General features: G+C 43.4%; 1 protein-coding gene across 3 annotated transcripts in view; it reads right to left on the bottom strand.

The window, feature by feature from the left end:
* Positions 1-26046, bottom strand: part of RSU1 (Ras suppressor protein 1) — a 195749-nt gene that overhangs the window by 159269 nt on the left and 10434 nt on the right. For all 3 annotated transcript variants that reach the window (XM_082385695.1, XM_082385694.1, XM_082385696.1), the window contains exon 3: positions 11579-11629. In XM_082385695.1, coding sequence (XP_082241821.1) covers positions 11579-11629 — 51 coding nt within the window. The remainder of the gene's footprint in view (positions 1-11578; positions 11630-26046) is intronic.

A 26046-nucleotide genomic window follows, 5' to 3' on the forward strand; every position in this document is an offset into this window, starting at 1 on the left:
AAGGGATGGTAGAGGAAAATTCAAATGGGGCCAGTTATGCTGATTCTTGAGTTACACTGCTGCAGTGAAGTTACTAGAAAAATGACCCAAAACATCAGCATACAGGAAAACGAGTGAGATTATTTGTTGGGCAGTCAGTGGGGGAAGAAGACCATTTGAGAAGAAATGGTGAAAGCAGACACTGCTTTGTCCCAATATTTGATGAATATGATATTGGATAACAACCATCCCCCTTCACCCTAATGGGAAGACACCAAAGTAACAGAAACTATAGGAAATGTCAAACTATATGAAATCTGAATTGGGGCATTCGTGGTCAGAGTAAAAGGAAAGCCCTTTTAATCCTTGGCTACAATAGCTGGAAGGCATTAGTCTATTCACACCACAGAGGTAATGTCTAGGCTAATTACATAGATGCCAATTCTCTCAGCAAATTAGGAATCACCGTCCTGAATGCCATTTTAACGATTGCATGTAAAGAAGAATCTCCTCACTCTCGCAAATAATTATGCTCTTCAGAATTTTATATGCAAAAAAAAGGTCATTTGTACCTATAGTGATTAATGACTTTTGTTTTCTGGCCAAAGACACGAGGTGGATAATGAACTAATTATATCTTAGGATAAGAATTTGAAGTTCAAAAGTATACTGATGACAACCAACTTTATAGGTTTTATGGGATTTCCCCCAGAGCAGCTATTAAAACAGTGAATTAGGGTAGTTACAGGTTATTTAAAAACATAAAGATTATGGAACAGTAAAGCAAATTCTCATTTAACAGGATCTACATGTTCCTCAAGGTAAAAATTAAAATAGCAAAATAGCTAAACAGCCACCCAACAATGGCCAAGATCCCCCAAATATTATTAGCATTATAAGTGACAAAAGTGATGCTTTCAGTTAATCAATGGTACTTACTGAGCACCCACACCTAGAAGGACATACTTAGTGTATCCTAGCATGGGCCTCCTTAAGATTCTGCAGCTCAAGTAGTTTTACTAACCAAAACTATCCCTGACTTAATTTACTGCACAAAAAAAATAAAAAATAAAAAAGGTCCCACTTTTTCAGCAACAATGAGAATAATCAAGTATACAAAAATTAGGGGAAAAAGTGACAAGCAAGCAGTAAGGCAGATTTTATAGTATAAAGTCTAACATGCAAAAATATCTATCCCTGGGGTCTAAAAAGTGTGTACACAGAGCCAAACAAATCTTCTAAAAAGCTAACAAGCATGGATTTCTGCTCCTCTGAGGATGCAAAATTTAGCTGATGTCTGAATCTTGCAATAAGTTCCCAGAAGGAACCAAGGAATGGTCCATGCAGTTTTCGGGGGTCCTCCCAGACCGTGAGCTCTTGTAGGAGGACACCTTGGAAATCACACTCCAGTGCAGAGGGGCTACAGCATCAACCAGGCAGGGCATCAATAAACAGCTTTAATCTGGGAGTTGGGTTGGAGCCACAGCACGAAGAGGAAAGGAGGTGACATCTAGTGAAGGACAAGAAAAGGATGGAGGTTCCTTCCTCTAGCAAAGATGCCTAAGAAGTCTGGAAACACGGAAAAGAGCGAGAAAGAAAAGAACACTGAATAAATTTCAAGCAATCAATGCAGAAAGCAGGCTCAGGGACACAAAAAGAGCTATCTAGGCTCTTAAACTTTAAAAATTATTATAATGTAGTATTATACACACACTCTCTCAATCCTCAATTATTAAGAGGGAGATTGGACAAATCCAATTCTCTCTCACACACACACACGACGCTTTGCCAACAGTTCACGTCTTCTTTTACAATTAAGAATTACTGCAGCAAATGGATACATAACAAGGTCCTACCGTAGAGCACAGGGACCTACATTCAATATCCTGGGATAAACCACAATGGAAAAGAATATGAAAAAGAATGCATATAGATGCATATCTGAATCACTTTGCTGTACAGCAGAAATTAACACAAGATTGTAGATCAACTGGACCTCAATAAAAAAAAAAAAAAAAAAAAAAAAGAATGACTTCAGCAAGAAAGCAGCCACACGGGGCTGCTTCTCTTCCTTCCTTGCCTTACGTTTCGGTGGCGATGAAGGGGTACAGGAGGCAGAAGGAAGGTGGGGGGGGAGGAAGATTCCCGGGGCTGGAAAACCCACACTGTACCTTTGTCAACTCCCCTTCTGACGATCACTATGCCTTTAACCTCAGGGAGTCTCCCTGCTCTTCCGTTTGAACAAGTGATGATCCAGGGCCAACGTCTGGTCCACGGAGCTCCGAGATTCCCCAGAGCGGGGCGTTGCTGCACACGACATCGTCAGGGGGAGGCAGCAGGGGAAGGAAGGGGGTGCACAGAGGCTCAAAGCCAGAGTGAGGCCCCCAACCTGCAGCTCCGGCTCCTCAACCGTGTGAAGCCTGCTGCCTCCCCTGGATACAGAGCAAGGCCTCCAGAACCACCCCTTCCTTTCACACTCAGGTCATGGTCTCTGGGGGATGTGGTCCTTCGAAGCTAAAAAGCTGTGGATACCTTATCCGTTATTCTCCACACAGTTGGCCAGAAAGAAGGGCTTTGTGGAGAAAGATGAGAATGCATCTCAACTTTCGGAAGGATGAGCACGAATGGGAGAGAAGGGCAGGCACTTCTGCTAAGAATCAGGTGACTGGAGCAGAGGCTACACAGGCGGGAAAAGCCTAAAGGCACAGCAGAAGGTTAGACAAGAAAGTTCAGATCGAAAACAGGAGAAAATGGGTCGACGAGTTTGTTAACTCGTGGTCAATTGTATCAGAGCGGTGTTTTGTCCTGTTAAGCTGACTGACAAAGAGCAAGAAAAACTGAAAACAGAAAGGCTTTCTCAATGTTTTACTGGAGTTGAAAACATATATATATATATACACTACTGGCCTACCTCGGAGATACTGCGGGTTCGGTTCCAGACCACCACAATAAAGTGAGTTTCCCAGGGCGTACAAACGTTTACACTATACTGTAGTCTATTAAGTGTGCAATAGCATTATTTCTAAAAAAAAAAAAAAAAAAATTCTTAACTTAGTGAAAAAATATTGCTAAAGAGAGCCAACCATCATCTGCGCCTTCGACGAGTTACAGCAGTGACAGCAAAGATCATTGATCACAGACCACCATAATAGATTTAATAATAAAGAAAAAGCTTGAAATATTGTGAAAACTGCTGACACAGAGACATGAAGTGAGCAAACCCTGTTGGAAAAATGGTGCTAACACAGTTGCTCAGTGCAGGGCTGCCACAAACCTTCAATTTGTAAAAACACAAAGTATCAGTGAAGCTCAATAAGGCAAAGTGTGATAAAAGGAGGTCTGCCTGCATGCGTGCTTCACTCAAGATTACAAATTCTTATTTCATAAAATTTAAATTGAAGCATGTAAATCAGATGGAGCTTATGAGCACTTTTTAAAAGCTATCATAAAAAGAAGGAGCTTCACATGCCTTAAAAATCACCTTTTTGAAGTTTTGCACATATTTCCAGGAAGCACCCCCTTTAAGATACAGGATTGGTGTACCCACACTGCAAATATACTAACGTTATCCCTCCCCGACTCAAGGTTTCTAAATCTGAGCTCCACGCACCCCTAAAAAATTCATGGATGGTTTTAACAGGATCTGCAAACCTGTTGAAATTATAAGGATTATGTGCGATTTTCTAGGAATCATGGACACAGCTTTCACCGTATTCTTTAAAAAGGTGAGTTATGAAACGTCAAGAACTGCTCTAAAAGAATGTATATCACCAAGTATTGCACCTTTTAGAATATCTGCTCCCCCCGCCACCATGATACACATGTACACACACATTACCTAGAAGAGAGAGTCAGCAGATGATTTATATAGAAACTTCTGCTAGTAGATAAATTCCATTTGAGGGTTCTATTGTAAATAGTAAAAGATAGCCAGGACATGGAAGCAACCCAAATGTCCCCTGATGGAGGAATGGATAAAGAAGATGTGGTACATATATACAATGGAATACTACTCAGCCATAAGAAAGAATGAATAATGCCATTTGCAGCAACATGGATGGACCTAGAGATTGTCATAATGAGTGAAGTAAGTCAGACAGAAGGACAAATATCGTATGATATCACTTATATGTGGAATCTAAAACAAACGGTACAAATGAACTTATTTACAAAACAGAAATAGAATCACAGCTGTAGAAAACAATCTTATGGTTACCCGAAGGGGACGGGGGGAGGGATAAACTGGGAGACTGGGATTGACATATACACACTACTACATATAAAACAGATAACTAATAAGGACCTCCTGTATCGCACAGGGAACTCTACTCAATTCTCTGTAATGGCCTATATGGGAAAAGAATCTAAAAAAGAGAGGATATATGTATATGTGTAACTGATTCACTTTGCTGTACAGCAGAAACTAAAACAACATTGTAAATCAACTATACTCCAATAAAAATTTTTTTTTAATTTTTTAAATTTTAAAAAAATAGTAAAAGAAACCCTTTCCAAGATCAGCTCCCCACAGTGGGTGAGCTAGGGTTTGGAAAGTGACAGGTTCCACCAGCCCGCACATAATGATCTCCACAGCCTGCCACCTTTCTGAAATTCCCATAATTGAAGTCGTTCCATTTAAAAATCTATTGTGGAAGAATTAACACACTACCCTTAGCTTGCTTCCTCTTAGCACAGGGCAGGACTCCAAGAAGAGGAATTCTAGAGTAGGTACATTTGGGATGGTGGGGCTGACATGAAAGAGATCAGAGGATGACAAGTGTCTGAGCGGAGGATACAACTGCCTCGAAACCCACCTTCAACTTCACCCGCTGGTCTTGGACTGTGCTGGTTCTGGACCACGGGGCCAACAGATGCTTCCATGTGACGGCCCTGCATGCTTCCTTACTAAAACCCAAAACAACAAACTCCCAACCACAGGCGATTTTTTAAACGGTACCTAACCAGTGGCACCATCGGAAAGATACTGTTCGATTAATAGCTGTCTGGCTCAATACTATGTATACATTTTTTCCAATCCAATCTTTCAAATGATGACCCAGGAACAAACTGATGAATGTGCAGTAATTAAAAAAATAAGCTATTGATCAAAGCCTCTGTATTATAAATACATTCGAACTCTGTTAAAATGCAAACAGCAAGTTGTTTTGATACTGTCACAAGGTAAATTCATGACAGAGAGGCGATTTATTTTGCATATTCTCTCTCATAGTTTAATTTCATACAAGCCATGCACAAGAACTTTTGCATAAAGCATGACAAATAATCTATGAAAGAGGCAATAACTAGACACTTGGCAATAGGAAGGTGCTGGAAGGCTGGTGAAGGTCATTCTTATAAGTTGGGACAGTTAATTTTTCTCATTCATCTCAACAATCTATTATGTCTGTCGGAAAGGGTTTCAATTTATTATGCTTTTTAAAAACTGCTTACTTTTCTTCGTTATAATTGGACCTGCGTATTTTGAGACTGCAATATTTTCATGCAAAACATGCTCCTTAATTCCTTTATAATAACACGTACAGTAGAGATCCTATCAATATATACATCTGCATAAAATCTTAAAACATTACATTAGCTTCCATGTGTTTAGAATATTATCTTTATAAAGAAGTTACTGCAATCACTAAAGAAAATACCCTAGTATTGTCTTGTTCACTGTAATTTTGAATTCATATATAAGCTATAACTAATAAGAAACAGTCCATTAAAAAAAAGAAATAAGTTCTGCCATCACACTTAGGTTTACTGCCTGCCTAGCCATTTCCGACACATTAAATGACAAGACAGGGTCACAGTTAAGGCTTCAAATGGCCGGCAAAGCTGCTAATATCTCAAGAGAATGTTTTACATGACAGTTAAAAGTTCAAAGTATAAAACTAAACAATTACATTCAGAGACCCACACTTATGAAAGGTTTACATAGAGCTGGTTGCTCAGTGTTTGCGCAAAGCAAAAAGACATCCTTTGCATCTTGCAGAAAATGATGAGGGTTTAAGTCCTTAACACGCATGGGTCACAAAATGAAAATAAATACTGTTGTCATATTTAAGGTGCTGGCAATATTTGTACATAGGTTTGGCTGTAAGAATGAAATTCTTTTTAAAATTAAGAAAAACATCACATTAAAAAAAGTAATGCTCAGAGACTGTTTTATCAGTGATGCAGAATGTAATTCATTTCACAATGCATAGTATTCTTCCCTACACAGTGGCATTCAGTAAAAGAATCAGTCTAAATATGCACAAAATGCACAGTTATTTTTAAATTAAAATCTAGTCACATACATATATATTTTAAACTTCTTTCTTCCACAGGAGAAAAAAAATCTCATATATACTCAATACGAAAAATACTATAAAAGGCAATAAAATCCTCTCACTTTAAACAGACTGGAAGAAAAGTTTCTAACATGAGAAAGTAGCCATAATAAACACTAAAAATGACACGTAACACTGAATGTATACTTAAATTTTGGGAGCCAAACAGAAAAATAACATACCTCCTTATCTACATTAATTATGGTAAAACTGCATTATGTAAATGGCAGTAGTAACATCCCTGTTGGACGGAGCCGAGAAGCTTGCAAAAAAAATTTCGTCTGACAACACAAATTTGGTTTCTAATCTTTTAGTACAAGATGAGGAGGAAAAAAAAAAAAAAAGTAACGTATCCCAACAGTGACCTCTAGTGGACAAGTCTTAAAATGGTTGTCTCAGAAAGAAATTCCTCTTTAAGACTGAAAACAAGCAGAAAAACATTTACAAAGCTAATACTCCCAAATACCATAAAAACCAGGGATCAGGTAAGGCGCAGACTGAAAAAGACTCATCTAACACTGGCTTATTACAAGGGAGAGTCATCACAAAGGCAGGAGAGCAGAGACACAGGAAGATCACCTTTGAAATAATGCTGCGTCCCCATCTTAGAAACACTGAGAGCAAGCAAGTCTATCATCTCGGACTGCTGGGACTTAGCAAAACATACCACCTACCAACCCACTAATCAACCGGCATTAACTGAGTGTCTATTTCATGTTCTGCATGCTTTTGGCACTGCTGTGGGATGGTACAATATATAAGCATATGACAGGGTTCCTAATTTCAAGAAACTTAACCTACAATTCACTGCATGAAAATATTAGTAAATCATCTGGGACCTTAAGTATATAAAACTAAGTGAAAGAGTAGCAGGTCCCAAACCTGGAGACCTAGGATAGTATAGGTCTTCACTTCCCTTTGGAGAAGTGAAACTCAGCTGAGCCCACAAGGGTCGCTGGGTGGAAAAAAACACCCATGGGTGGTCATGATACCAGCTTTCCCCACCGTGGATCCTTAGGTGTCCCCGAGGAGCACAGGCACACCTTGGGGACAATGCAGGTTTGGTTCCAGACCACCCACCACAGCAAAGAGATTACTGCAGTAAACTGAGTCACACCAATTTTTGGCTTCCTGGTGCCTGTCCCAGTTATGTTTATACTATCCTGTCATCTATTAAGTGTGCAAAGCATTATGTCTAAAAAACAATGTACAGACCTTAAAAAGTACTTTATTGCTAAAAAGAAAGTGCGAACCATCCTCTGAGCCTTCAACGAGTTGTCATCTTTTTGCTGGTGGAGGGTTTGAAATACTGTGAGAATTACCAAAGTGTGACGCAGAGACACGAGGTAAGCAAATGCTGTAGGAAAAAAATGGTGCCAACAGCCTTGCTCGACGCAGGGTTGCCACAGACCTTCAATTTCCAAAAAAAACCCGCAATATCTGCCAGGTGCAATAAAGCGAGGTCCGCCTGTACCATGTTAGCACATCATTCCTTACCAATGAAAGGACCCCTATGAAGGGGACGCAGACAGCAATTTCCAGGACCTACGGTTCTGTTTCTCTAGAGCACTCACAGCCCAGCGCATCTGAAATGAGCCCGTAAGTAGTTCAGAAACAGAAGTGTGTAGTGGTCACAACTAACCAAGTCCATTAAGCAGCTGATCCTGAGGAAACTACCGGGTTCCTGCACTGACCACTTCACGGAGGCCAGCTACTTCCCCCCGGCCCTGCTGGCCCTGTCTGCTCCCTCCCAGCAACCGCTACTGCTTTCCATGAGGACTGACTGGGAAGCGGCTGTGCACTCAGCATCAGGCCTTAAAGCAGAATAACAGGGACTTCCCTGGTGGTCCAGTGGCTAAGACTCCGTGCTCCCAATGCAGGGGGCCCGGGTTCGATCCCTGGTCGGGGGACTAAGATCCCGCATGCCGCAACTAAGAGCCCACATGCCACAACTAAGAGTCCACATGCCACAACTAAGGAGTCCACATGCCACAACTAAAAGTGCGCATGCCGCAACTAAGAGCCCGCAGGTGGCAACGAAGACCCGGCACAGCCAAATAAATAAATAAATATGAAGAAAAAAAAAAAAAAAGAACAAGACATGGTCCCTGCCTTCAACAAAGCTTAAGATAACTCTGGAGAGGAAGGAACAGGAGGACAAGGAAGGGCCAGGCTGGTGTCAAGAGTCTGTGAACAACAGGCACTGGGGGAAGAGGGCGTTCCGGCTGGCCCTGGCGGGCAGGGGAGCGGGAGGAGGATGGGCAGAGGGTGGGGGCGGGCAAGGGGGGAAGGGAGGGGCGGGGCGGGGCGGCCTGGCGTCAGAACCTCAGCCTTCCTCTGAAGCCAGAAAAGCACCTCCTTCCGGGGCCCAGAGAGCTACCCGCCCAGTCACAGCAAAAACGCAGGAGAAGATTCACTCGCGACCCGGCCTCCCACTCCCTCAGTGCATCAGGGGAAGGTGTCCCCGGGCAAGCTGCTGCCGGCAGGGTCACCCCCCAGTCACTGCACCAAAACCCATCAGCAGGGCCCCAAGCCCCAGGTTGAAACGTCAATCGTGTCGCTGTGATAATGAGGAACCGCTAACAGCGATCACACTGACAATTCTGAAAGACGTTTACGAACTCTTGTGTCGAAAACGTCAAGAATTTCCACTCGCAAAATCTTGGGGAATTTAGGGGTCATCAGCCCGCTTCCGCCTTCCACGTGGCCTCAGTCGTACTGCGTTGAGCGGACCCACTGATGTCAAAACCACCAGCATGAAAAGGTGCGAGTGCCACACTGTTCCAACGGCCCTACAGGTACCGACTCAGTCCGTGGAGTCGAGAGCTGTCCCCAGATCAAGGTCCCAGTGTGACGAAGCTGGTGATTCATTCCCTAAGTACGCAAGAGGAGACATCACGACGGTGTAACTGGCACACGAAGAGAGAAACGCACATACTTCTGCAAGATGAAAGCAGCGCTGAGGAGTTCATTGTTTGAGTCTGAGTCTGAATGCGGTGCTGTCAGCCAGTCCCCGTTAAAAACCACGGAAAGTGAAAGACACTGATTACAATAAAAAGTGACAGGAGGGTGGGTTCAGCCACCTCCCCGTAATGCATATTTATATTTCCATCAAATGGACATACTTGCTATAAACACTGGGAAAACCAGAGCAAAGCCATTCATCTAAATGCCAGAAAAATAGTAAAAGATGCTAATTTGACCTTAGTGGAACAGATCGGGTGCCACTGACACCACTCACAGTGGCTCGAAACAGAATTTACCAAGACAATTAATTAGAGCTTACTGGATTAGGTCAAGAGTGTCTCAAATGGGAGAAAGGCGGGGGGGGGGGGTGGGGGGAAGGGAAGAAAGAAATAGAAAGTTTGGATCCATTCACAGCGAACCTCTTTAACAGCAGACACAATTTAACTCTGTATTTATGCCTCCCCAAATTAATCTCATGTTGCATGCCCGGAAAGACGAATTGGTCCCCGATCCCTGAGATTTCTCTCTTTGTGGACATTTAAAAAGAAATAAACTACAACCACCTGAAAGATTTTTTAAGGACCAGATCAATTAATGGTATAACAGGAATAAAACATGTTTGGCTTTGTTTAAATGGAAACTTTTGCTCTGATGATGGTGCAAGATCTAACAACAGTAGTAAGCTTGGCAATTAAGAAATATGTTCATGAGCTAAACGACAGAGAGCTTCGGGAATTTCTGCTCACAAAATCTGGGGGAATTTAGGGATCATGCAGTCCCCCCTCCAAAACAAACTGCAAATCCCCTCTGAACTGGGATTAGGGTCTCAGTGAAGAGTAGGACCATTTGCTACAAAAACAATGAAAGTGGCAGCATATTACCTGTTATAATAATGATCACACGTGACTTGTCAGCCTCACTTTCAGTTGCTGGGGCCCCCGATACACAAACATGACAATTGTGCCCCTCTGCCCTTGCCATACAAACACGTGATTTTGCTAAAAATGAACTAATATGCCTGTCTGCTGCACACGAGGGGCCCTGCCACTCAGTTCTCAGTAATCAACAGCTCTGTGACGTTGCTTCGAGCTGTATATAATGCACACACACACATAAATTCGCAACACAAATCCCTCAACATGACATTCTACTTGGTTTCACTGGACGTGGAAAGCTCCCTAACAAATTCTGGCCACATGATTAGAAAAATCATTCAAGTCTGCAGGAAATATGGCAAGCACAAAGAAGTGACCGTCAATCAGAAATGAGACGGCAGAGTGGGTCCCTGTCATTAAAACCTTTAAAGCCACAGCTCTAAAAATAAAATGGCCCACAATTATTCACAGAAGATATGCTTTACAAAGAGGTATGAAATCTACTATACGTTAACCGTACCACTGTCAATGCCCAGGACAATTTTCCTTGGAAGCCAGACTCAAGAACTTGAAAAACGCAGATGCAAGTTTATATAATTTTTACAACTTTGGGCTTTTCTTCTTCCCCCATCAAGCAGGGAAGAAAAGTATAGCAACAGTTACATTTTCCCCTTTTGAGGAGAAAGTACAAATGAAAGCAAAGAACTCTTATTCTAACTTTTTTTTTTAATTAATTTATTTATTTTTGGCTGCGTTGGGTCTTCATTGCTGCGCACGGGCTTTCTCTAGTTGCGGCGAGCGGGGGCTACTCTTTGTTGCGGTGCGCAGGCTTCTCATTGAGGTGGCTTCTCTTGTTGCGGAGCACGGGCTCTAGGCGTGCGGGCTTCAGTAGTTGTGGCATGCGGGCTTCAGTAGTTGCGGAGCACGGGCTCTAGAGCGCAGGCTCAGTAGTTGTGGCACACGGGCTTAGTTGCTCCGTGGCATGTGGGATCTTCCTGGACCAGGGCTCGAACCCGTGTCCCCTGCATTGGCAGGCGGATTCTTAACCACTGCGCCACCAGGGAAGCCCTCCTCTTTTTGATAAGTTTTTGTTTTTTTTTTTTTAAATAATAATGAAAGTCTCAGCATTTCAGGTCACTGCAGCATTTACCATGCCCTAAGGGGACCATTTCCAGACACACAATGTCACTGTCTTTCTTCAGTTTACACACATGATAGGGAAGAATCCGCAAAAGAGAGCAAACTACAGAACACAGGACCACCATCTGCTCCGGTCCCTCAGCGTCGTCCAAGTAACCTCTCGGTCTGCCTAAATAATCATTTGTCATCAGTGTCTTTAAAGGAAAACAGAAGAATCAGCAGTACTGCCACAGCCCCTAAACGTCAGAAATTGTGTAACAGAGGACAGCGTTGACTTACTTGTTAGCTTGTTGTGACTGAGGACCAGCTGGGTGATGTGGGACAGGGTGACTGTAAAAGAAAAAAAGAAATCACACAGTCAGTTAATGTACCCAAAGTACACCTACACTCCTACAGGGTGAAGGGCTAAGTTATTTTCATAGGGTGGAGTGTTACCGCTCACAAAAACAGAAGCAGGGGTTCACAGAGGGCTGTCTGTTCAATGTTAAACCAAATCAGGAGAAGCTACGCCATTCGCAGGGCGACGAGCATCGCGAGGGCCAGACACGACGCGGGCCACAGCTAGTGCCGCTCGGTGGCCTGGCCCAGTGGTCCAGCCGCAAGAGCCCACCTCACTAACGGGACCAGTCAGGAGACCCGGCCCAGAGCCCTGAGAGGGACAACTCCTCCCGCACTTCCCCACACGCTTAAACAAACCATCACATCGAGACAGGGAGACCGCATCACCCTACCGCCCGAGCCCACGGTCAACCCCGAAACGCTGCTACAGGCTCTCCAATGATCCCGGTAAGAACCTTCCACAAGTTCCTCTCAACAAGTTTTGGCTGACATTTCAAAGCACCAGCAGATTGCTCACCAATTTTGGACATTATCATGGAGGCTTAGTCTGCTGAAAAAGATTAGATCTGCTTTAAAAAGAAAAAAAGGTTTTTCCAACAACCAAGAAAGAAAATATACATATAGATCCATTAAAAGAAAAAAAAAAGAAGAAGAAGAAAAGAAAGAAAAGGAAAAAAAAAAAAGCCAGACGGAAAAAAGTGACCTGCCTTCTACTTTGGGTTCTAAAACTTCACTGCGTGGTCAGCAAGCTATATGTATATTTTATTTTTGTGGGTATATACATATAAGTTATATATATATATACACACACCCCTATTTACTTATTTATATGTTAAATATTTATATATAAATTAAAATCTAAATGATTATACACAATATACTAAATATACTAATTAAATACAGTATACTTTATATTACAATTTTAAACGCAGATGTATTAGTGAAGAAGAAACATATTTAAAAATTTTTCCAATATTCTTTCTATAAGAACGTTATTTTAATGCAACAGAGTTTTTTCCATAAAGGAATAATAAGACAAATATTTTTTCTCAAGAAGTCTCAGGGTTGGACCCCAGCATCCTTGAAAAAAATACGTATCATCACTGACCACAATTTTTGAGTGTTTTTCTATTGTTCAACCTCTCACAAAGTTAGAGAAAAGTTCACAATACAATGCAAAGACCTGCTTTTCTGCCCTGACCCATTTGAGATTAAGCTGCTGGCTTGATGTCCCATAAACTTTAGGGTATTCCTACAAAGACATTTTCCTGCAAAACCACAATATAATCACCAAAGTCAAAAACTGAGCATGATACATCATTACCATCTAATCCTCAGCCCCCATCCAAGTTTCACCAAATGTCCCAGTGCCCTTTTGACATGTCCCCATCACTCTCTGAGTACTTCCCTGCTTTCTGGCAAGAGATAGTCAAGCTCGTCTTGTACTTTTGCTGCCACAGGCTTGGAATCAATCAGCCATTTCTCCAATGAGCTGATTCTGTGGAAAATAGTACTTACAAGCCAAAATCTGGGCACCAGATGTGCTCATTGTTATTTTGGGGCTCAGTATTCTCCGCGCACAGAATTAGAGAATACACACACTCACCCACACACACACATCTGTACCGATCTGTACACACACATCTGAACTTGAATCCCAAGTTCACACCAAGAGATGGATTCCAATACAACACTGCACGGTTCATTCTCATTTTCTCCGTTTCCTATTTGTTAACTCCCTTCTCTAACAGCGAGAACTCTGGCGTCCATTATTTTTAACCTACTTATGTATACCATCGATACCCCTACATGTAACTGCATGAAGCAGGGTTATCTTACAGCTGGCTTGGGGTGGCTCTATGCTGACCTGCAGGGACACCTGGAAGTCTGACACTGATTCTGGGTCGAGATCCAGATGAGTAGGTGAGCTCGAGATGTGTCATGTCCTGTTCAAAGCTGCAAACACCTTGGAGGCTCCAGGACCAGCTTGTTCACATGTCCAGGGATGTGTAGGTCGCTGGCTTATACCTGGTTAGAGGCACCTGACCAGTCGGGCACAGAAGACAGCGCTAGACATTTCTGCCCACGCACTCCCAACACCCAGACTCATTTCGTTGAATATGTCTTGAAAGTTCTTACCTGGAGATAAAGTATGCCCTGAGCAACCAAGAAACGAGCCTGGGGGGGCTGCACCAGTGAGCCCCTGGGAACCCTGACGTTCGCCTGTGCTTTCTAACCCCTGCTAAGCTATGTCCTGTGCCCTTATTAACTCCCTGGGTGAGTGGGCTCTGTGGAACCTTCTGGGTTCTTTCAACTATGCACCCGTGTATTAATGCAGGAACCCATCTCCCCATGCTCTTTCCTCCTACCTGGACACCTATCCGGCTCACCCTCCTCACCTGCACCTCCAACCTCCTACCCCTGGTCCTGCTTGGGTTTGGACCCCCAAGACAGGCTCCCCACCCCGCTCTGGGCCACCACGCCCACGCCCCAACACCTGAATGCCTCTTTTCCTGTTGCACTTACTGGCTCCAGGATTGAAACCTTAGGGGAGGAGGAAGAGAAAGGCAAAGCACAGGGGAAGAGCATTTTTGTGATTTTAAAAGCATCACCATGATGGCTTCTTACACGACAAGTTAGATTCTAGACACTGCAGAACACCTCACACATTTGTATTTATAAGAGTTAAGACTGTTCTTGTCCACCAGATAAAGCATTCCTTTACCTCTGAGGCATAGAGTCTGATATGAAGACAAAAAAATCTCCAAGAGCTGTCCTCATACAAAACCAGATGAAATAGATTCAGAGATATACGAGTTAAGACAGTGGTCAGTATCATAGGAGAACAAACCACAAATAACAGGAGTTACACAAGAGTTTCTCTCTCACTTACACACGGGCAGTCCAGAGGTTCCTGGTACCTTGTTGCTCAACCATTCATGGATCCCACCTCATGCTCCAAAAAGGCTGCCTGAGCTTAGCCATCATGCCTGCATTCCCCTTAGGAAGATGGAAAGGGGAAAAAAGCCTTCCTCCTTTACAATTCTTCCAAGAAATTGCACATGGCACTTCCATTTACAAGCAGTTAATCAACATTTTGTAATACAGTGATGCCTAGATGCAAAAGAGGTGGGGAAACATAGCCTGGATTGCAAGTGACCACACGCCAGATACAATTAGGGGTTTTATAACCCACAAAGATGGGGCAAACCAAAACTGGCAGACAACTAGCAGCCTCTCACACTAGCAAACCACTCTATTTGAGTGTCACAGAAATCCATTCTGATTACAAAAGCAAACAACCCCTGATAATCTGATCGCCTCCTGCCTTAATTTTTCCTAAAATATCACAACTACCATAATTAAAAAGAAAAAAACTTTGCTCTTCTCCCAGCTAATATTCACAATGAAAGATTTAATTAGGAAAAGTTGGGCCTTTTCAATCTTTTCATTCTGTCTTCTCTACAAGCATTTAGCAGGGGAGAAAATAAATGTTTGAAAGTTCTTTTTTTTTTAAATAGAGAAGAGAAATGCATTTGTTGCTTCACCTGATCACACCACTAGATGTATTTTTCTTTCTCATTATTGTTACAGGGCTACATGCTAAAGTAGGTAAGAGGGAGAAAAATTAGAGCAGAAAAGAAAAAGTTAATAAAAGATCTTTGAGGAAATATTTAGGGCAACAAAGGACTCCAGGCTGGGTCTGCGGGGAGAGCAGTTAAGTTGGACAGAATTGAAATCACAGAATCAATCACAAAGCCTGTGACAGGCAAAGACCAAGGACCAACAGACATATTCATGCAACCTGCCACTCCCCTCCACTTGGCCATGGTGAGTCCATTGTGGGTTTCCTATGGAAACTGCAGTGTTAAAAAAGAAGGAGAAAAGGTCTACCAAAATAGAATGGCTTATTTAAAAGTACAATAGCCACCCTAGTCAATCATGTGGGCGAAATGGAACAAGGCTGTCCCCACTGACCTGCCCTGCTAACCCTAACCACACACTGGGAAATCAGGAATATCGTACCTTACGGTCCTGCCAGTCATGAACTGTCAGGAAGCAGCGGCACCAGAACAGTGACAACAAACTGATATTAAAATTCCTGAAGCAATATTAACCCGTGCTTTGCCGAGGCATTTTCAAAGTAGGATGCACTTCCAAAAGTCAGCTAAATAACTGAGAAACTGTGTTGGCATACTCAGTTAACTGCTGCCGTACCTTGGATACCATTCTGTCTCTAGCCTTTAGAAACGGTATGTGGGGACTTCCCTGGTGGCGCAGTGGTTGAGAATCCGCCTGCCAATGCAGGGGACACGGGTTCGAGCCCTGGTCCGGGAAGATCCCACATGCCACGCAGCAACTAAGCCCGTGCGCCACAACTACTGAGCCTGCGCTCTGGAGCCCACGAGCCACAACTACTGAGCCCGCGTGCCACAACTACTGAAGCTCGCGCACCTAGAGCCTGTGCTCCGCAACAAGAGAAGCCACCGCAATGGGAAGCCCGCGCACCACAAAGAAGAGTAGCCCCCGCTCGCTGCAACTAGAGAAAAGCCCGTGCGCAGCAACGAAGACCCAATGCAGCCAAAAAACCAAAAAAGAAATGGTATGTAGGTGGGGGAGGGAAAAATTGGGAGACTGGGATTGACACATACACACTACTATATATAAAACAGATAACTAACAAGGACCTACTGTATGGCACATGGAACTCTACTTAATACTCTGTAATGGCCTACATGGGAATAGAATCTAAAAAACAGTGGATATACGTGTACGTAGAACTGATTCACTTCACTGTACACCTGAAACTAACGCAAATTGTATATCAACTATACTCAAATAAAAATTTAAAAAAAAAAACAACAAACAACAAAAACAAACAAAAAGAAATGGTGGGGCTTCCCTGGTGGCGCAGTGGTTGAGAATCTGCCTGCCAATGCAGGGGACATGGGTTCGAGCCCTGGTCTGGGAAGATCCCACATGCCACGGAGCAACTGGGCCTGTGAGCCACAACTACTGAGCCTGCGCGTCTGGAGCCTGTGCTCCGCAACAAGAGAGGCCGCGATGGTGAGAGGCCCGCGCACCGCGATGAAGAGTGGCCCCCGCTTGCCGCAACTAGAGAAAGCCCTCGCACGAAATGAAGACCCAACACAGCCAAAAATAAATAAATAAATAAATAAATAAATAAACCCAAAGTTAAAAAAAAAGAATCTCCGAATTATTTAAAAAAAAAAAAAAAAAGAAATGGTATGTGGGTGAACACTCTATCAGGCCAAAACGAACAGTGGGAAAGAGAACTGTGGGGAGGGAGCTGTTTGAAGGGGAAGGGGGTGGGGCGGGGTGAGGTGGCTGGCACTGTATGTGTGACTGATGACGGTTTATTCTCCAGCCAAGGACGGAAGTGGCTGGAAAATGCTAAATGCTCGGGAGTTCCCTGGTGGCGCAGTGGTGAAGAATCCACCTGCCAGTGCAGGGGACACGGGTTCGAGCCCTGGTCCGGGAAGATCCCACATGCCGCAGAGCAACTAAGCCCGTGCGCCACAACTACTGAGCCCACATGCCACAACTACTGAAGCCCGCGTGCCTGAAGCCCGTGCTCCACAACAAGCGAACCCACGACAATGAGAAGCCTGTGCACCACAACGAAGAGTAGCCCCCACTCATCGTAACCAGAGAAAGCCCATGCGCAACAACGAAGACCCAACACAGCCAAAAAATAAAAATAAATAAATAAAATTTTTTTTTAAAAAAAGAAAGAAAATGCTAAATGCTCAAGAAGCAACTGGTTGTTCCAATAATTTCCATCAAGGACCCATTCAGGCACGCGTGGACTGGATATTTACCAGGCACACTCGGAGTGTCAATGGTCTCTTCCTTGGAGATTCTGTTAGAAGTAACGTCAACAGTGCATCCTCGTTAGACTGGGACAGTCCTGGATTTCGCCCACTTGCCCTCAAAAGTGTCCTGGTTTGCGTGATATGCCACACAGTCCCTCAATTTAGGTGACACAGAATATGCACCGAAATCCTAAACTGCAAGATATAAAAGGATCGTGGGCACAAGAGAAGTGTATCTGAAAGGATAACAGGAGATCAGGAGGAGACATCACAGGGACTTCCCTGGCGGTCCAGTGGTTAGGACTCCACGCTTCCACTGCAGGGGGCCAGGGTTCGATCCCTGGTCGGGGAACTAAGCCCTGTGGTGCAGTCAAAAAAAAAAAAAAAAAAAAAAAAAAAGAAGGAGACATCATTTACTGTGGGATGACACGTCCAAAAATGCTTTAAGGCACTGAAACTGGACTTGGAGGATACATGGAAATTGGAGGTTATGGAAGCAATTCTAGGCTTCTCTGAGTGAAGAGATGGAAAACAGAGAAGACACAGGACCGGATGGAACAGGCGGTATTACAATGGAAAATATTCAGAAAAATCAAAGGACTAGCTAAACTCCTAGAAAAAGAATCATGGTTTCTAGATAACACGTGGAAGCAGATGTTATTTTTTAAAACAGACACAGTCTTTTTTTTTCTTTCCTTCTTCTTCAGCATCAAGTAGGCAGCGTGAGGAAAGAAAAGTAAGCAGGATGAAATCCACAGCACCAGATGATGACATGGCAGACCTACTTTCCAAATAACCCACCATATCACAATGATGTGCCACACTGGAAACCGTCTCTCTGGTTTTCAGTCTGGCAATCAGAAGCAAGTTACTCCTCTGGGGGCACTTTAGAAAGGATAAAAAGTTCTAGCTTCACAGAATGACGCTTCTATCCAGAGGAAAAAACACAGCCAGGATGAGACAAGGGGAGTGAGACTTGGAAACGCACACAGTGATATGGGACTTGAAAGTTTCTGCCACCTTGTCGCAGGTCAGAATTGGGCATCTTTGGGTTCCCAACGGAAGATTCTAGAACACTGGCCACCAAAACCTGGATTGTAACCGTCAGTTCATTTCACAGGCTGCGCTCCCATGGAAGCAATCGGAAAGACACCGCTACCTTCAGAAGACAAACGGTTTACTGTTTTTTTGGTCTCGCCACACAGCATGCGGGATCTTAGTTCCCCCACCAGGGATCGAACCCACGGCCCCGCATTGGAAGTGCAGCGTCTTAACCACTGGACTGCCAGGGAAGTCCCTAGTTTACCCCTTTTGGACGGCTCTTGAGCTATCAAATACTGCAGTGGGAGAACAGCCAAACCCTCTGGGATGTTCAAAGAGGGTCACCTTTGACTTGTGTTACAATTCCAGGGTGGGCAGCTTTCAAATTCGGTGCAAGTCTGCAGATTACACTGCAAACAGTACCCTCTGTGAATTCAATTCCTCCCAAAGTTGTTGACTACAAAGAAGAATTCATTTGAACTGAAAATAAAGGATGGTCCCAAAGGCTTTTCCATTTGGGCTCCCGGTAGGCTAGAAACAGCAACAGCCCTAAATAACCCGGATTCAGAGACTCGGCGGGGCTGCGGGAGAGGCCGCACGTGAGCACCACACAGCCACGCTGGCCACTCTGGGTCCCGTGTCTCCAAGATGCGTGATTAAAATACCCGCCCACGTCACACGCTGAAGTTATTGCACCCCTGCTAGAAGGATGCAGAGTCAGATCTTCTTAAGCATGCAGCTTCTGACAGTATATTTAAGTGAAGGCAGACAATAAAACGTTTGACACCAAGATGTAATACAAATATCGTATTCATCAACACACCCAGAATCATAAAAGAACATTTCTTTTGAATTTCGTTCGTAATTTAAAACTTCAGGGGGAAAAAAAAAAATCACCAGGGTATGAAAGCTTTCCTTTCCTCCCCAACCAACTACTGTGGTGAGTTGGAAACTCTTTGGTAGCAAGTTTTCTAAACTGGTTACTTGACCGAGTCCTATTTGCAGATAAATGGTCACTCAAGCATAATTAACTGCTTTTTCATTCAACAGAAAACAATTTATCATATATGATGATTTTTAACCATGTGATACGTCTTCCTTTACGTAAATAAGAGCAGAGAATTCACACGTGCTGAGAACCCCCATGAGCTGGTCACAGACTGGGGCTTCTGTGTCTCCTGGGCCATTAAGTCAAAAGACGCTGGACCCAAGGCACCGTGTTACTGACAACGTGGAGCCCACATCCTCCCCATCCAAACACATCGCTTTACAGTATCTCCTTCAGGAAAAAGGACAAAGAAAAATTTTCCATTCTGAACATGCCTGGGAGAATTAAAGAGGAAAACACAGGGAGCTACCTACGGTTCACGGTTGTTCACTGCTCTTGGGGAATGAGGAGAATGACATGAACGAAGGCTCAGGGAGTTACAAAGTGTTTGCAGGGCACGGTACTTAGTTATGTTGACAAAGGCAGAATACGCGTGAGACACAGGTACTGCCCTCAAGGAGCTTACTCTGTAATGAGGGGAAGCGATAGAAAACTACCACACAAGGCAGAATATCAGCACCACAAGGAGGTAAGCTGATTCGAAACTCCCGTTAAAAGGGAATTGCTGCAAAGTTTTTTCAGGGTGAGTAAGAGCTTCCAGGTCCAGAGTCAATTTTATTCTATATCTACGTACCTACCTTCTCCCCCTAACCCAGTTTTTTTTTTTTTTTTTTACTTGTCTGTATTGAATAATTTTTCTAGCATAAACTGTTTTAATTGTGTAACCTAAAATAGGTGTACTTTTAGAAATCAGTTACAGGAAAAAGCTTCAGCTCCTTAATTTACAGATAAGGAAACTGTGGCCAAGAGGTAAAGTGATTTTTCTAAGGTTCCCCACAAACTCCCCGCTCCCCCAGAATCATAACTGAGACTCTAACCAAGGTTTCCAGATTCCGCCTCCTAAGCTTATTCTTCCTAAACTGGAAAAACAATATTCACACGTCGGGGGAGTGTTCTTTTCAAGATGGTGGAGACGCCTATCATTAAAGAGTATAAACCTGAGTGGAAAGTCCTTTCTATCTTGAATACATATGACAGTTACATAAAGGGTCTCAAGCACAGCTAGAATACCAAGTTTCAAGCAGTGTGAGACGCAGACTGTAATTCCATTAGAATACTGAGGAAAATAAAAAATCACTGGATTTCTCTAGAGCGCAGTTCCTCATGTTTAAAATGAAAGGCTGAATTGAATTATTCGAATCTGTCAGAAACACAGAAGAGAGAAGAAAAGAAAGAACTAATATACATGTAATGCCTCCTACATCAATATGCAACACTGGGGACTTTATAACCACTCATTAGAATCAAAAATGTTAAAATATAACAACTGACACTGCAGAAACACAAAGGATCATGAGAGACTACTACAAGCAACTCTATACCAATAAAATGGACAGCCTGGAAGAAACGGACAAATTCTTAGAAAAGCACAACCTTCCAAGACTGAACCAGGGAGAAATAGAAAATGTAAACAGACCAATCACAAGCACTGAAATTGAAACTGTGATTAAAAACCTTCCAACAAACAAAAGCCCAGAACCAGATGGCTTCACAGACAAATTCTATCAAACATTTACAGAAGAGCTAACACCTATCCTTCTCAAACTCTTCCAAAATATAGCAGAGGGGGCTTCCCTGGTGGCGCAGTGGTTGAGAGTCTGCCTGCCAATACAGGGGACACGGGTTCGAGCCCTGGTCTGGGAGGATACCACATGCCACGGAGCAACTGGGCCCGTGAGCCACAATTACTGAGCCTGCGCGTCTGGAGCCTATGCTCTGCAACGAGAGGCTGCGATAGTGAGAGGCTGCGATAGTGAGAGGCCCGCGCACCACCGCGATGAAGAGTGGCCCCCGCTTGCCACAACTAGAGAAAGCCCTCGCACAGAAACGAAGACCCAACACAGCCATAAATAAATACATACATACATACATACATACATACCAAGAGTAAGACAAATGCAAAAACTGTCTATGTCCCTGACAGGCTATATCTGTCCAAGATAAATTAAAAAAAAAAAAAAAAAAATATATATATATATATAGCAGGGGAGGAACACTCCCAAACTCATTCTACGAGGCCACCAAAACCGTGATACCAAAATCAGACAAAGATGTCACAAAGAAAGAAAATTACAGGCCAATATCTATGATGAATATAGACGCAAAAATCCTCAACAAAATACTAGCAAACAGAATCCAACAGCACATTAAAAGGATCATACACCATGATCAAGTGGGGTTTATCCCAGGAATGCAAGGATTCTTCAATATATGCAAATCAATCAATGTGATACACCATATTAACAAATAGAAGGAGAAAAACCATATGATAATCTCAATAGATGCAGAAAAAGCTTTTGACAAAATTCAACACCCATTTATGATAAAAACTCTCCAGAAAGTAGGCATAGAGGGAACTTACCTCAATGTAGTAAAAACCATATATGACAAACCCACAGCCAACATTGTTCTCAATGGTGAAAACCTGAAACCATTTCCTCTAAGATCAGGAACAAGACAAGGTTGTCCACTCTCACCATTATTATTCAACATAGTTTTGGAAGTTTTACCCACAGCAATCAGAGACGAAAAAGAAATAAAAGGAATGCAAATCGGAAAGAAGAAGTGAAACTGTCACTGTTTGCAGATGACATGATACTATACATAGAGAATCCTAAAGATGCTACCAGAAAACTACTAGAGCTAATCAATGAATTTGGTAGAGTAGCAGGATACAAAATTAATGCACAGAAATCTCTTGCATTCCTATAAACTAATGATGAAAAATCTGAAAAAGAAATTAAGGAAACACTCCTATTTACCATTGCATCAAAAAGAATAAAATACCTAGGAATAAACCTACCTAAGGAGACAAAAGACCTGTATGCAGAAAACTATAAGACACTGATGAAAGAAATTAAAGATGATACAAACAGATGGGAAGATATACTATGCTCTTGGACTGGAAGAATCAACATTGTGAAAATGACTCTACTACCCAAAGCAAACTAAAGATTCAATGCAATCCCTATCAAACTACCAATGGCATTCTTCAGAACTAGAACAAAAAATTTCACAATTTGTATGGAAACACAAAAGACCCCGAATAACCAAAGCAATCTTGAGAAAGAAAAACGGAGCTGGAGGAATCAGGCTCCCTGACCTCAGACAATAATACAAAGCTACAGTAATCAAGACAATATGGTACTGGCACAAAAACAGAAATATAGATCAATGGAACAGGATAGAAAGCCCAGAGAAAAACCCACGCACATATGGTCACCTTATCTTCGATAAAGGAGGCAAGAATATACAATGGAGAAAAGACAGCCTCTTCAATAAGTGGTGCTGGGAAAACTAGACAGCTACATGTAAAAGAATGAAATTAGAACATTCTCTAACACCATACACAAAAATAAACTCAAAATGGATTAGAGACCTAAATGTAAGGCCAGACACTACAAAACTCTTAGAGGAAAACATAGACAGAACACTATGACATAAATCACAGCAAGATCCTTTTCGACCCACCTCCTAGAGAAATGGAAATAAAAACAAAAATAAACAAACGGGACCTAATGAAACTTAAAAGCTTTTGCACAGCAAAGGAAACCATAAAAAAAGACAAAATGACAACCCTCAGAATGGGAGAAAATATTTGCAAACAAAGCAACTGACAAAGGATTAATCTCCAAAATATACAAGCAGCTCACGCAGCTCAAAATCAAAAAAACAAACGACCTGATCCAAAAATGGGCAGAAGACCTAAACAGATATTTCTCCAAAGAAGATATACAGATTGCCAACAAACACATGAAAGGATGCTCAACATCACTAATCATTAGAGAAATGCAAATCAAAACTACAATGAGGTATCACCTCACACCGGTCAGAATGGCCATCATCAAAAAATCTACAAACAATAAATGCTGGAGAGGGTGTGGAGAAAAGGGAACCCTCTTGCACTGTTGGTGGGAATGGAAATTGATACAGCCACTATGGAGAACAGTATGGAGGTTCCCTAAAAAATTAAAAATAGAACTACCATGTGACCCAGCAATCCCACTAATGGGCGTATACCCTGAGAAAACCATAATTCAAGAAGAGTCAAGTACCACAGTGTTCACTGCAGCTCTGTTTACAATAGCCAGGACATGGAAGCAACCTAAGTGTCCACTGACAGATTAATGGATAAAGAAGATGTGGCACATATGTACAATGGAATATTACTCAGCCATATAAAGAAACGAAATTGAGTTATTTGTAGTGAGGTGAATGGACCTAGAGTCTGTCCTACAGAGTGAAGTAAGTCAGAAAGAGAAAAACAAATACCGTATGCTAACATATACACATGGACTCTAAAAAAAAAAATGGTTCTAATGAACCTAGGGGCAGGACAGGAATAAAGACACAGACGTAGAGAATGGACTTGAGGACACGGGGAGGGGGAAGGGTAAGCTGGGACGAAGTGAGAGAGTGGCATGGACATATATACACTACCAAATGTAAAACAGACAGCTAGTGGGAAGCAGCTGCATAGCACAGGGAGATCAGCTCGGTGCTTTGTGACCACCTAGAGGGGTGGGATAGGGAGGGTGGGATAGGGAGGGTGGGAGGGAGATGCAAGAGGGAGGAGATATGGTGATATATGTATATGTATACATACAGCTGATTCACTTTGTTATACAGCAGAAACTAACACAACATTGTAAAGCAATTATACTCCAATAAAGATGTTAAAAAATGTTAAAATAAAATAGTAACCACAACAGCTAATGTTTACCAAACACTTATAATGTGGCGGCCACGGTTCTAAAAACTTTATTACCTCATGTATTCCTCACAATAACGCTAACAGACAGCACTATTATTCTCTGCCTCCCTCCTAATTTTATTTTTTTTTTGCATTTTTTTTTTTAATTTATTTTTGGCTGCGTTGGGTCTTCGTTACTGTGCACGGGCTTTCTCTAGTTGCAGCAAGCTGGGGCTACTCTTCATTGCGGTGGCTTCTCTTGTTGTGGAGCACGGGCTCTAGGCCCGCGGGCTTCAGTAGTTGTGGCACGCGGGCTGCAGTAGTTGTGGCTCGCGGGCCCTAGAGGACAGGCTCAGTAACTGTGGCGCATGGGCTTAGTTGCTCCGTGGCATGTGGGATCCTCCTGGACCAGGGCTCAAACCCGTGTCCCCTGCCTTGGCAGGTGGATTCTTAACCACTGCGCCAGCAGGGAAGCCCGCCCTCCCTCCCAATTTTAGGTGAGAAAAATGAGGCCCAGAGAGGTTAGGTAACCTGCCTGAGGTTTCAGCGCTAGTAAGTAGACAGGACCCTTTAAAAGCTGCTTCCAAACAAGAATCTGATTAATTCTGACCGTAGTTTTCTACTAGGCAAATACAAATAAGATAAAAAGGAGCCTTAGTCCATCGGTTCATTTTCTCCCCCCAAATGAAGATGGGCAACGTCCTACACGCACACCTTCCACTTCAGACCAACCGCTCTGTTCTCACCTTCCCTGTGTCCCTGCCAACAGAGAAGGCCGCTGCGTGGGGGCTGAGGGTGGGCTTCTCTCTGCCCCCTGCTCAACCTCCCTCCACGCTTCTTACCCTCAACCCAAGAGCCATGTTTTTCCCTGGTGGCTTCAGAAGCAGCAAGAGCCAGAATCTCTGACCCTCTTCCACAGGGCCGGGTGGCTCTCCGAGCTCAAAGCGCTGTAAGTCCTCTGTCAGGCACCACGTGTCTGAGGGCCGCTGGGCCACCAGCCGGCACCCACAGCCAGCCCGCGATGTGGTCTCGCAGGCCGCCCTTCACTGCTTTTGCCCCGGCCATCATCTGCTCCCCCACGCCACCCTTACCCTGACCTCCAAGGGCTGCCTTGGCCAGTCCCAGATCCCTAGTCTACTGGACTGACACCTGTCATCAGCTGCCCCCACGCTCAAATCTCGGTACCTGTTTTCTGATCATCCACGGGGTCCCCCCTCCATCTCTTCCCACAATCCTGCCCCAGCCTCTGCCACTGGCCTGTCTCCCCGCCACACACACAGATCCAGCAAACAGAGGTGCCCCCTGAGGGCATCCACACCTCCACTCCTGCCCAAAGCCCATTAGACTCTTCAGCCCCAAACCCCCCGCCCCACCAGAGAACAGCCTGTGCCTCCGCGTAACAAATGCAGAACGTCCTAATGACTGATCCTGAGGATCATTTTGAGGTCCCTACTCTGCATCAGGTACTACACTGATGTCATCTTTTATTTGAGGGGCAGCACATTTTTCCCATTTTATCAATGAGGAAAATGACGTACAAAGACAGGAAGTGATCTAAGGGCATGTTACAAATAAACAGCAAAATGGGATAATTAATAAAGACCATGGCTCCAAAGTCAGTGCTTTGAGTCAGGACACAATACTCTCTCCTTATATCAACTCTAGAGGTATTAAACAACACCCAAACAGGAGGCTCTACCACAATGAATCTAAACAAAGGCGTCTTTGT

The sequence above is a fragment of the Balaenoptera borealis genome, assembly GCF_965194805.1.
Source record: "Balaenoptera borealis genome assembly, chromosome: 3".
Taxonomy (NCBI): domain Eukaryota; kingdom Metazoa; phylum Chordata; class Mammalia; order Artiodactyla; family Balaenopteridae; genus Balaenoptera; species Balaenoptera borealis.